The 13028-nt window shown below is 41.4% G+C and overlaps 1 protein-coding gene across 1 annotated transcript in view; it reads left to right on the forward strand.

Moving 5' to 3' along the window:
- Positions 1-13028, forward strand: part of ABCB10 (ATP binding cassette subfamily B member 10) — a 43969-nt gene that overhangs the window by 16568 nt on the left and 14373 nt on the right. Inside the window, exons 4-8 of the mRNA XM_055147325.1 lie at positions 1477-1611; positions 5010-5156; positions 5834-5969; positions 9585-9680; positions 11299-11508. Coding sequence (XP_055003300.1) covers positions 1477-1611; positions 5010-5156; positions 5834-5969; positions 9585-9680; positions 11299-11508 — 724 coding nt within the window. The remainder of the gene's footprint in view (positions 1-1476; positions 1612-5009; positions 5157-5833; positions 5970-9584; positions 9681-11298; positions 11509-13028) is intronic.

Consider the following 13028-nt stretch of genomic DNA (forward strand, 5'->3'; position numbering starts at 1 on the left):
TTTTGGCCGTTTAATTTCTCAGCAGAGTTGGTCCTGAGATGTTGGGGTCTAGCCAGAGGCACAGCGGCAATTTTGGGGTATCGGGAAGCTTGAAGGCACCATCAGGCTGCTGATACATTTGCCCCGCAGGTACAAGTTGACCTGCTTCGGCACCACACCCCCTTGTACTGATTTTGTGTTGTACCCTTTCCAGTGCAAATGAGATTAATAAATTTAAATAATAATTATTTTTAATTTTTAATTTTATTTTCATAAAGTTGTTCACAATGGTTGTTTACATCCAATATTTCAACTCCAAACCCACCACCATTACACCTTCCCACCACCATTATTTCGAATTTTCCCACCACCACCCAAGCCTGCCCCATAGGCAGATGCTAAATAATTTATTTTTTATTACTTGTTATGAATAGTATAAGATGTCATGCGCTCCTGGAATTCTAAATTTTTTAAATATTTTAAAGTATTTGGCATCCAACGAAATCTCTGCAGTGTGCTGCTCTCTTCTGAGATTCAGCTGAGTCTCTGAATCATGGATGTTAATGCACTTAAATAGCGCCCAGAGGTAGTTCATGGGTGTGACTGCCAGGGAACCACAAGGCCGGGGAGATGAGGGGAGGTGGCCCATCTCCAACTCCATGAGCCTGGAAGTTTTCAGCACTAGTCCCTCATACCTGGGTTTTTGAGTGGATTCATTCCTATGCATGGGGGGCTTGGGACGAGCCCATGAAGGTCGGCCATGAGAATGGGGGCAATTGGATTCTGGAGGTTTGCGGCTGCCAGGTTTTTTTTTTGGGGGGGTAGGTGGAGGGACACACCTCTCCCCCTCCAAGGTGCCCCGATGAATTCAGCCTGGTTCAGGGTAGGAAGACATCTCTGCAGCATGCTGCTCTCTTCAGAGATTCATTTGTGAGTTAATAATTATTTTTTCATTTGTGGACCACACCCAGAGTTACTGAGGGACTACTGCTGGTTTTGTGCTTACGACTTACTCTTGGTAGTGCTTGGGGACCATATATGGTACCAGAGATTAAACTTGGGCCTCTCACACGCAATCTGGCCCTGATATAGGTTGGGCATTTTTCTCTTCTAGCCATCTCGATCATTATAGTGACACAGGTGGCTCCGTTTGCTCAGTGCCCCTGTGTAGCCTATACTTGCATACAGAATTCCTGGTGTTGTCTGGCCACTGTGGGGAAGAACAGGCCTCTTTCACTCCTGGCCTCTCCCCCTGCTGTGGTGTGGAACAGCATGGTCTGACATCCCAGCAGTGGTACAGAGCAGGAAGCCAAAATGTTTCCACCCTCTCTTTAGCGGCTCTCTCATTAGTGTTACTACTTCAGTTTAGCCTACTTAATATTCATAGTTGAGAGACAGCACTTGCCAGCCTATTAATGAAAACCTCAGTAGTTAATGAGAATTTCTTGATACTTAAGTGTCAAATAATAAGCATCTATTGGCTTTTGTTTTTGACAGTTCTTTGTCTCACCTACTCTGGCCACTTTTGTTTTGAGTGTGGTGCCCCCAATATCTATCCTTGCTGTGATTTATGGACGATACCTACGGAAAATGACAAAAATCACTCAGGATTCCCTGGCACAAGCCACTCAGGTAAGTGCCTTTCTCCATCCTCAAGGTCATAACTAGAATAAACTCAGAACCAATATATCAGTGGGAAGACCCTACCAGATGTACTTAGGTTTTTTTAAAAAAAGTTCTTTAAATTAGACTCTTTTTTTAAAAAAAAAATTATTAGTGAGTCACCATGAGGTACAGTTACAAACTTACGAACTTTCATGTTTGCATTTCAGTAACTTAGACTCTTTAAGATCTTAAAAAACTAAAATACTCAGCTTTCTAGAATAGATTACTATCTAATGCTCAGAGTAGATTAATTTTGACTAAACATTCTTTTAATTACTATTTCTTTGTTTTTTGTTTGTTTAATTTTAGTTTTGGGGCCATACCTGGCTATGCTCAGGGCTTACTTCTGGCTCTCTGCTCAGGGGTTGGGGGACCATATGGGATGCCAGGAATTTAATCCAGGTTGGCTGCATGCAAAGCAAGCCATTATGTGCTATCGTATCTCTCGGCCTTTTGTAATCATTCATTCTCTTCCCCTCCCTTCCTCAACCCCCCGCCCCCTTTACTTTTTTTGCGGGGAGGATATTTTTGGCCATACCCGGCTGTGCTCAAGACTTATTACTGTCTCTGCATTCAGGAATCACTCTGGATGGGCTCTGGGATCAAATGGGTTCAGAGTCTGGCACATGCAGTGCATGCAAGTGCTTTACCCACTATACTGTCTTCCTCTCTTCTTCCCTCCCTACCTTTCTTCCTTCTTTTCTTCCTTCCTTCCTTTTTTTTTCCTTTCCTGCACAGACTGGCCTGGCCTGTTAATCACTATTTCTTTTTTTTTTTTTTCCTTTTTGGCTTTGGGGATCATATCTGGCAATACTCAGGGATTACTCCTGACTTTGCACTCAGAAATTACTCCTGACAGTGCTCAGGGGACCATATGGGATACCAGGGATTGAATCTGGATCTGCCCATGCAAGGCACGCTTCCTACCTGCAGTCTTATCACTCGCCCCAATTCTATTTTTTTATAGGACCAAAGGACTAATCATATTTTGAAAAGTATCTGAATGACATTTTATTCATTAATTAGTAAAGGTAGCTTTGCAATGCTATCCAGTTGGATCATTTATTTTCAGTTTTTGGTCCATACCCCAAAACTCCAGTGCTCAGGAATCACTCCTGGTGTTGCTTGGGGGGCCATATGGGATACCAGGGATCAAAGCTAGATTGGCCACATGCAAATGTAAGTCCCCTATCTGCTGTACTATCTCTCCAGCCCTCTGTCCAATTTTTAATTCTTTAAAAATTAAAAAATAATTGTTACATTTTGTTATTAAAGCCATGCATGTTTGTAATAGAAGATTTCAAAATGTACATAACAACATGCATGATCCTCTCAAAATTAATGTTGCTAACATTTTGAAATCTATCCTTTTTATGTATCTTTTTCTCTGTATAATAAAAATTTATGCAGGCTGGGGATGGCAAGATAGGATGACGTGCTTGACTCACATAGCCGACTTGGGTTCGATCCTCAGCACCCATATGGTCCCCTGAGCCTGCCAGGAGAAAGCCTTGAACACTGCCAGGAATGGCCCCCACTTCCCCCCAAAAAATTATGCAGGCTATAGAGAGTATAGTGGGTACCTTGTACAAAGTACCACATACCTGCCAGGAATAATCTCTGAGCACAAAAACAAAAACAGATTTATTTTCTCCATTCACCCTCCTGTTTATATTTGTTGTTTGTACGTATGTATATATGTACTTACCGATTAGTCTATATACAATCCTATTATAGATGTTTCTATATGCTCTGATTTTTAATAATTTTTTAAAAAATTTAAAACATTTTTTAGACAATTTTTGACTTACACATGTATTATGAGCACCTTCTTATTTGTAGTGTCTTAAAGTAAAAACCATGTTTTAGGGACCAGAGCCTAAAACAGGAAGTAGGGTGCTTGCCATGCATGCAGATGACCAGGATTCAGTCCTAAGCCCTCAAGTTGTGATTCCTGAGTGCACCATTGGCATGGTCCCAACAACAAAATTTAAAAAAAAAAAAACAAAACCATTTTTGGGACGGAGCCATAGTACAAAAAGTAAAGCGTTTATCTTGCAAGCGGTTGACTGCGTTTGATCCCAGTATCCCATATGGTCCCCTGACCACTGCCGGGAGTAATTCCTGAGTGCTGATCTAGGAGTAACCCCTGAGCATCTCTGGGTGTGACCCCCCATGCCCACCCCCCCACACACAAAAAATCCACGTTTTATTGTTAATTTTAATTCCCTCCTTCCTCTTCCCTTCCTCGTTATGGACATACTTGACTGCAGTGTGCTATAGGGTTTGTTCCCCATCAGTTTCAGTGGTTCTGGTGCTTGCCAGTGGTTACACTTCTTGGCACTTCTCAGCCACAGTGCTTACTCATGTTTTGGGTGGGGTGCTTGCAACCTCTTTTGTTAGTTTGCTTGTTTGTTTTTATGAAATCACCATGAGATACACAGTTCCAAAAGTTGTTCATTGTTGGGTTTCCATCATACAATGTTCCAACACCCATCCCATCACCAGCATACATTTCCCACCACCAATGGCCCCAGTTTCCCTCCTTCCACTCCACACCCCGAGTCTGCCTCAACAGCAGGCACTTTTCTTCTCTCTCTGTCTTTCCTTTGGGGCATTATGGTTTGCAATACAGGTACAGAAAGGTTTTCATGTATATCCCTTTACCTGTTTTCAGTAATCAGTTCTTGTCTAGAGTGATCATTTCCAGCTATCATTGTCATAGTGGTCCCTTCTCTATCCCAACTGCCCTCTCCCCACTACTTGTGGTAAGCTTCCAACCATGGGTGAATCCTCCTGGCCCTCATTTCTACTCTCCTTGGGTAATAGTCTCATACTATGTATTTTATATTCCACAAATGATTGCAATCATTCTATGTTTGTCCCTCTCCTGACTTGATTTCACTCAGCATGGTACTCTTTGTTTATAAAAGAAGAGTATCTTAGTCCATTCACTTATAAACAAATTTCATGACTTCATTTTTTCCTGGTGGCTGCATAGTATTCCACTGTGTAGATGTACCATAGCTTCTGTATCCAGTTGTCTGTCCTCAGGCACTTAGGTTGTTACCAGATTCTAGCTATTATGAATAGTGCTGCAGTGAACATAGAAGTGCAGATGGCATTTCTGCTGAGATCACACCTCTTTTGTAGCTGGTTAGCATTTGTAGCCCCAGGGATCACAGACAGCCGAGCTGCCAGGGACTCATTTGGGACACTGGTAGTTTGAACTCATGACCATTTGAGCCATTTGATCTAAGCCCCATGCTTTTCCCCCAAGCCATGAGAACCATGTTTTAATTTTGTCTCTATAAATCTTGAAATGTGAACTCCCATTCCCTGAGATGTATGTATTATTCTCCCAGCTAGCTGAGGAACGAATTGGAAATATAAGGACTGTTCGAGCTTTTGGTAAGGAAATGACTGAAATAAAGAAATACACCAGCAAAGTGGACTATGTGATGCAATTAGCAAGGAAAGAGTCATTTGCTCGGGCTGGCTTCTTCGGAGCAGTAAGTAGATAATTTTGGAAAAAGTGAAAAGGGCAGATTTTATTGGGAGAAATTTTCTTTGATTCTTGCCATAATAAAAAATTATTCTATTTAAACTCAGGACCACGCATTTTTTCTTTAAGATATTTTTTATAATAGAGAAGGGGGCAAATTAACATAATTAAGGAGTGGGAAGAACAAAATAGCATGTGATTTACATCAGCAGCCTAGCTCTACTAGGTAACTGGCTAAACATGTAAAGTCTCATCTCCATTCCAGATGGACAAACTGGAGATTGATGAGATGATTTCCTTTAAGACTGCAATATAGGGGCCGGAGCGATAGCACAGTGGGTGGGGCGTTTGCCTTGCACGCGGCCGACCCGGGTTCGATCCCTGGCATCCCATATGGTCCCCCAAGCATCGCCAGGAGTAATTCCTGAGTGCAAAGCCAGGAGTAACCCCTGAGCATTGCTGGGTGTGACCCAAAAAAGCAAAAAAAAAAAAAAAAAAAAAAAAGACTGCAATATATTGGAATTATCTTTAAATTTCAGTTCAGATTTTAAAATTAATATTTTGTAAAAAAAAAGTCTTGCTCTAAGAGTTAATGCAAAAATATAATTATAGACCATATTAATACTTTTTTGTATTTGAGGTCTTTGGTTCCCACTTAATATCTATGTATGTTTCATTTCACAGACGGGGCTCTCTGGGAACCTGATTGTGCTTTCTGTCCTGTACAAAGGAGGGTTGCTGATGGGCAGTGCCCACATGACAGTGGGTGAACTCTCTTCATTCCTCATGTATGCTTTCTGGGTTGGAGTAAGCATTGGAGGTATATAATTTAAATAGGATTGGGGAGTTAACTTTTTTTTAAATCAGGTTATAGTTTTGGGAACACAAATTTAACTTCCTCAATATTCCATCTCTCATTCATTGACTTCAATGGGAAAATCATTTCCTGTAATGACTTTGAAAAAAAAAAAGGTGCCAGAGGATAGACAGGGATTAAGGTGCTTGCCTTGCATGTGGCCAACCAGGTTTGATCTCCAGCATCACATGGAGCCCGGAGCACAGCCAGAAGTAACCCCTGAGCACGGAGCCAGAAAGGGCCCCTGAACGCTATCAGGTCTGACCCCCTGCAAAAAAATTAAAATATATGTGAGTGTGATACTGCTGTCTTAGTGAGTAGTTCCTCTGTGAGACTTGTCAGATTTCTGCAGGTTTCCTGTATACCTTCCTTTGCTCAGGGTCCTCCTGGAGCATTGTTCTCTACCTTCATCTTTCCTTCTTTACTTTGATCATAGACTGCAGGGAGCAGGACGGTTGATGCTAAACCTGTGTGAAAGAAAACACACATCAAGGGCAGATATTGATAGGCAAATCAAATACCTTCTAATGTCAGCAATGATCAAAGATTTTGTTGTCCATTCATAGGGGGGGAGGGATGCAAGGTCTAGTAAGATTAAGCTAAATAGAGTGAATTTTTTTGTTTGTTTGTTTGTTTTTGTTTTTTTTGGGAGGCCATACCCAGCTGCTCTCAGGGCTTACTCCTGGCTCTGCTCTCAGGGATCACTCCTGGTGGGGCTTAGGGGACTTTATGTGATGTGGGGGATCAAACCTGACTTGGCCATGTGCAAGGCAAATGAACTAACTATCTGCTGTACTATCACTCCAGCCTAATATAGTTGTTTGCTTAGTTTTGTTTTGAGACTCCTGACTGTGTTCAGATTTCTTACTCCTGGCTCTACAGCCAGGAATCACTCCTGGCAGTGCTTGGGTGACCATATGTGGTGCTGGGTATCTGACTTGGGACTACTACATTTGAAGCAAGTGCATTAATACTCCAGCCCCTAGTGTGACATTTTCTTATCTGTATCTTTTCTGAGTTTCAGTTAAAAAGGGACAGTGGGGCTGGAGCGATAGCACAGAGGGCATTTACCTTGCACGCAGCTAACCCGGGTTCGATTCCCAGCATCCCATATGGTCCCCTGAGTGCTGCCAGGTGTAATTCCTGAGTGCAGAGCCAGGAATAACCCCTACGCATCAACAGGTGTGACCCAAAAAGAAAAAAAAAAAGACAAGTAATTTTTGGATGTGCCAGAGAGATAGTAAAGCAGGTAGAGCATTTGCTTGCATGTGGCTGACCTGAGTTCAATTTCTGGCTCCCTGTATGTTCCCCTGAGCTCTCCAGGTGTGATCCCTGAGCAGTGTCAAAAGTAAGCCCTTAAGGGCTGGAGCGGTACTTGCCTTGCATGCAGATGACCAGGGTTCTATTCCTGGCATCCCAGTTGGTCCCCCAAGCACTGCCAAGAGTAATTCTTGAGTGCAGAGCCAGGAGAAATGCCTGTTCATTGCTGATTGTAGTCCAAAGAAAACACAAGAACAAAAAGTAAGACCTGAGCACTGTTGGGTGTGGTTTAAAAATTTTTTTTTTCATTAAAAAAGATGAAAAGGTTAAACAAATAATTTGAGCTCTAATGAGCAGAACTAGGGTTCGAATAGTTTTTAATTGTTTTAGAGTTTTGTGTATACTTGCTAAAAGCAGAGACTTTTTCTTAGACATTTGCAGGCAAATGAGGATATTTTCTGGAGAGACATCCAGAGACAACTAAAAGTGTTGTGGGTCTGTGGGTTTGGAGAGATGGTACAGTGGGTAGGGACTTGGGAGACCACTTGGGATGCTGGTGACTGAATCTGGGTACAAGGCAAGCCTGCTGTGCTCTCACTCCAGCCCTTTGAGTTGAATGTTTAATGCTCTTTATTGAATTAAGTGGTATTTGGACCACATTGGGTTTTCAGGGGCTTGCTCCTGACTTTGCACTCAGGGTTCACAGCCTGAGTGATAATATGGAAATCATATTCCTTAATATGGAAATCAAGTTATGCTGGGTATGAAACCTGGGCCAGCTCTGTGCAAGGCAAGTGCTGTACTATCTCTCCGGCCTTAGGATTTTTATTTATTTGGGGAGGGCACACTGGGACCACTCCAAGCAATGCTTACGATTTACTCCTGGCATTATTCTCAGGAGTTACTCCTAGTGGTGCTCAGGAGACTATATGTACTGGGGATTAAACTCATGTCAGCTGCGTGCAAGGCAAGTGCCTTATCTGCTATGCTATCTTTCCAGAGTAAAGCCTCAGGATTTTTAGTGCTTCAGTGAAGTTCATTGGTTTTTGTTTGTTTGCTTTTTGGGTCACACCTGGCTATGCTCAAGGGTTACTCCTGGCTCTGCTCTTAGGAATTACCTCTGGCAATGCTTGGGGGCCCAGTATGGGATGCCAGGGATGAACCTGGGGGATGCAGCGCCTGAGAGGCAAACGCCCTAACCACTGTACTATCGCTCCAGCCCCAAAGGTCATTGTTTAAAGTAATTTGTAGGGCTGGTGAAATGGCTCAAGAAGCCGGTGTATATGGTTTTGCAGGTGTGAGACTCAGGTTCAATTCCTGTCATCACATGAACACCTAACCCAAAAATCCAAAAGTAAATTTGTAATTTCTGTGCAAGAAATTCTATTTTATTTATTTAAAGCAATATAATTTTTAAATATTATACTTAGAACAATGCAGTAGAAATAAAACAATACATTTTGCATATGTTTATTAAGAGAAATTTTCACAAGTGTGTGTTCAGGTAATTAAAATAGAACAGTATAGTTGGAGTTTGCTTTATGTCATTAGTTAAATCATACTTCAAAGGTGACTTTGAAAAGAGATTGTTGGAAGCATGAATGGGGCTTGAGGACATTTTACTGAGCAAAATAAGTCTGAAAGAGGACAGATTACTGCATGCAATTTATAAAGAATATAATTCATAAGGGATATAAGGAATATAATTTATAAGGGATATTAATTGTGCCTAAAAGGTTTGATTTTTGTGAAAATAAGTTGAAAATGAATTTTGAGATATTTTATATTACTTTTAAGTATGGACTAAAGATAAATATTATGTTGCTATATTTTTACGAGATAGACTTTGTAACTGTCATTTTAATCCAGGGTTTGATTAGTGTGAATATGTGTATTTGTAAATCCTCCAATTATACATCAAATCCTTACTGGAAAGAAATTCATGAAATAGGAAGAGGAGAAATATGAGGCAGAGGGAATTCTAAACATTAATTCCCAGGTAGATTTCCCGCCCCCGCCACCTCTGTATTTTTGCCATGGCTGGTGGTGCTTGGGGCTTATTCCTGGCTCTATTCTTAGGGGCCACTCCTGGCAAGACTTGGGGAATCATATGAGGTTCTGAGGATTGAACCCAGGTAGGCCACATGCATGGCAAGCTTCATATCTGATGTACTATTACTCTGGCCCCCAGGTAGATATTTTTAAAGCGGCGGATATTATGTCTATTCAAAATAGATTTTATTACAAGAATGGTGAAGTAGTGGATGGCTGTTTCATGGTCCCAGAAGTGGTTCAATTTGTATCTTTGCTTCTTTTCAGGTCTGAGCTCTTTCTACTCGGAGTTGATGAAAGGACTGGGTGCTGGGAGCCGCCTCTGGGAGCTCCTTGAGAGAGAGCCAAAGCTTCCCTTTAATGGTGGGTCTGAAACAGGGTTAAATTCACTTGGGATAGTTGAGTAGCTCTCCGCCCTTCCTGTGGAGGATGAATATAGGAAGAACATCATCCTCCCTGATGGCAGGATCATCAGAGGGAGAATAGCCTCTAAGCCACTGCTGCAGAGCCCAAGAATATTCCTGCAAGTGTGGGCCTCCCCACACAGGGTACTGCCCATGTTCACCTTGTTGCGATTTCTTTGTTACCATCCACTGACTGGAAGCCAATGCAGAACAGAGTTGCAAATGGATTGCTCCACCAGTCCACCAGATTTGTCTTCCAGGATGATTCTGTATCTGGGCAACTAATTTGTGTAAAGAAATGAAGTGGTGTTACAAATGTCAAAGCCTCTACATTTCTTGACTTTGCGGAAGGGGAGTTAAGAATGCTGGTAGTAATAGAAATTATCACTCTGGACAAAAACTGAGTGTTGAAAGTAGGTAAAGGGAGATGTACATGATAACCTTTCAGTACTTGTTATTGCAAACCATAATACAGAGTAGTGGGGAGATGGAGAGGTAGGTGTCTTCAATAGATGCAGGCAGGAATGAGGGCGGGGAGGCAGGAGGGAAACTGGGGACATTAGTGGTGGGAAATGTGCATTGGTGGAGGGATGGGTATTGGAATTTATGACTGAAACCCAAACATGAACAACTTTGTAACTGTATCTCACTGTGATTCAGAAGAAAGGAAAAGAATAAGAATGCTTGGTAGTAATTGGTAGTAATTGGCTGCATCATTTCTTATTTCCAAGGAAACAAGTATTTCACAGGAAGAACTTTTTCTCCTGCACCAACAAACTAGGGCGTCAGAGAGGTTGCTGAGAGCAGTAACCAATCCAACTACTCAGTGACTCCTAGGACATTGGCGGTAAATGAAAGCCTAGTTTTCTTTATCGTAGGCACTAGGAAATAAGCTCAGTTAAGAGATACTGAGCAGCTTCTTCCTAGTCAGTAGCAAGATAAAAAAAGGACAGGACAGATTTCTGACATTCATAAGTCTACATCTGTTTTGCAACAGTTTCATATTTGTCATAAGTAGATAAGAAACATTCTGGATGACAGTAACTGCAGAGACTGTGGCATAGGGAGGAAGCAATTGGATTTAAAGTTAGATGACTTCTGGGGGCTGGAGCGATAGCACAGCGGGTAGGGCGTTTGCCTTGCACGCGGTCAACCCGGGTTCGATTCCCAACATCCCATATGGTCCCCTGAGCACCGCCAGGAGTGATTGATTCCTGAGTGCATGAGCCAGGAGTAACCCCTGTGCATCACCGGGTATGACCCAAAAAGAAAAAAAAAAAGTTAGATGACTTCAATGTGAACACTAACTTATACTTGTTATCTCTGAGCCTTAGCTCCTGTTAGTGAAACTGGCATAGTGACTTCAGGCTGTCAGATCCAGCAAAACTCTACATATATCTACAGTGCTTGGTACGTAGAGGATAGGGGCAGGCTCACAGTAGACATTAGGCAGAAACCTCTTCCTGATTTACCCAGTAAGAGTTCAAACTCTAGACTGACATCTCGAGTCAGACAAATGAGAGAATTTGGTGCAGACTGAGTTTGATCTCTGCATTAAATAAATATTTATATTTCAGATGGAGTTATTTTAAGTGAGAAGAACTTCCAAGGTGGTTTGGAGTTTAAGAATGTACACTTCACCTATCCAGCTCGTCCAGAGGTGCCAATATTCCAGGATTTCAGCCTTTCTATTCCATCAGGATCAGTCACAGCACTGGTTGGCCCCAGTGGTTCTGGAAAATCCACAGTGGTTTCCCTCCTGCTGAGGCTGTATGATCCTCTGTCCGGTGAGCAGTTGACTGCAAAGGGGTCAGAACTCTCCTGAGCCCTCTTCTCCTGTGCAAAGACCCGGGAGTGTAAACATTCCAAGTACCAGAGGGTTGGTTCCCACAAAATAAGTCCCTTAAACAAAGATAGTACTTTTGAGCTGGTTAGGCATTTTGTATATACTTTGTCTCCAGCCTCTTTAAGTTCAGAGTGATTTCCCAGGTCACACTTGCACAGTTCTAGTGCTGATGTCTCTGAGGCCTTATGGGAAAAAGGGCAGGTTGGATTGCTCAGCAAGATGTTTATCTCTTAGGGCCATAGAGATCCTATAACAGGTAGGCCTTGCACCTGGCCAATCTGGGTTCCATCCCCTGTACCCTTTTTGGTCCCCTGAGTACCACCAAGCCATGACCCTCAAACAAAAAAAGAAGTCTACCACTCATGCTTCAAACTCAACGATGAAGAACTTTTTATATCATGGTACTTTAATAAAAATAAATAGTAAAAAGAAAAGTTTATTACTCTCTTCACCAGCAGTAGCCCCAGGAGAGAGTAAGTACCACTGAGCACCAGCTGTTATGGTTGTGCAGAAGCCTTGAAAGGAAGTTTCTGGTACCTTCTCATGGTTTCTGCTCATGGACTGCTCCATAGTTTGTATGAAAATAAGTAATTTGCCCGCCAGCAATTTACTTCTATGTGACACTCCACTGAAGCTATTTTGTGGTAGTAGAGATTATCTTAATTGATTTTTCTCTCTTGCTTCCTGTTTGTTTTTTCTTGGGCCATACCTGGGAGTTTAGGGGCTGCTCTTAGCTCAGTGCTCCCAGCAGTGCTCAGCGGCTTGTGAGATACTAGGGATTAAACCTTAATCTTTAATTAAATGAAATGTTATTTTACTTATGAATATTTTAAAAATATAATTGACATAATATTGTATGAATTCCATTAGTGCAACTTAATGACATTTGCACATACTATAAAAAGTCAGTATAATATATTTGATTAATATCCATCCTGAAACATAGTTACAAAGTTTATATCCTGTCATTCTGGAGTAAGCATTCCATATGATTGATTTAATTTTGGATTATAAAACAATATTATAATATAAACTTATCAAAGTAACATGTACAACTTGAAGTTTTCTTATTGTAATTTGTTAATTTTACTCATAAAAATAAATTAGTTAATTTAAAAAAATAATAGGATGTAGATCCTTGTTTTCTAAATCTCAAGTTTACTAGATCACCTGGGGAAGGAATTATGACACAATAAATCCCCCTAATAGATATCTATGCTTACATGTTGATGTGTGTCCCAGATCACACTTGACTAGTGACTCACACTTGAATGTGACTTAACACAAATTGTACTGCCTAAGTTAACATGATAAAACTAGGGTTGGTACCATAAGGACATTGGTGGAGGGTCTTGAGCACTTTGGTTGGTCATGAGATGTGATAACTGTCTATATCAAAACCATAAATGTTAACATTATTGTAAACATGTGACCTAAACTATAATAATTAGGGATAATAAT

The sequence above is a fragment of the Sorex araneus genome, chromosome 9 (genome assembly GCF_027595985.1).
Source record: "Sorex araneus isolate mSorAra2 chromosome 9, mSorAra2.pri, whole genome shotgun sequence".
Classification (NCBI taxonomy): Eukaryota; Metazoa; Chordata; class Mammalia; order Eulipotyphla; family Soricidae; genus Sorex; species Sorex araneus.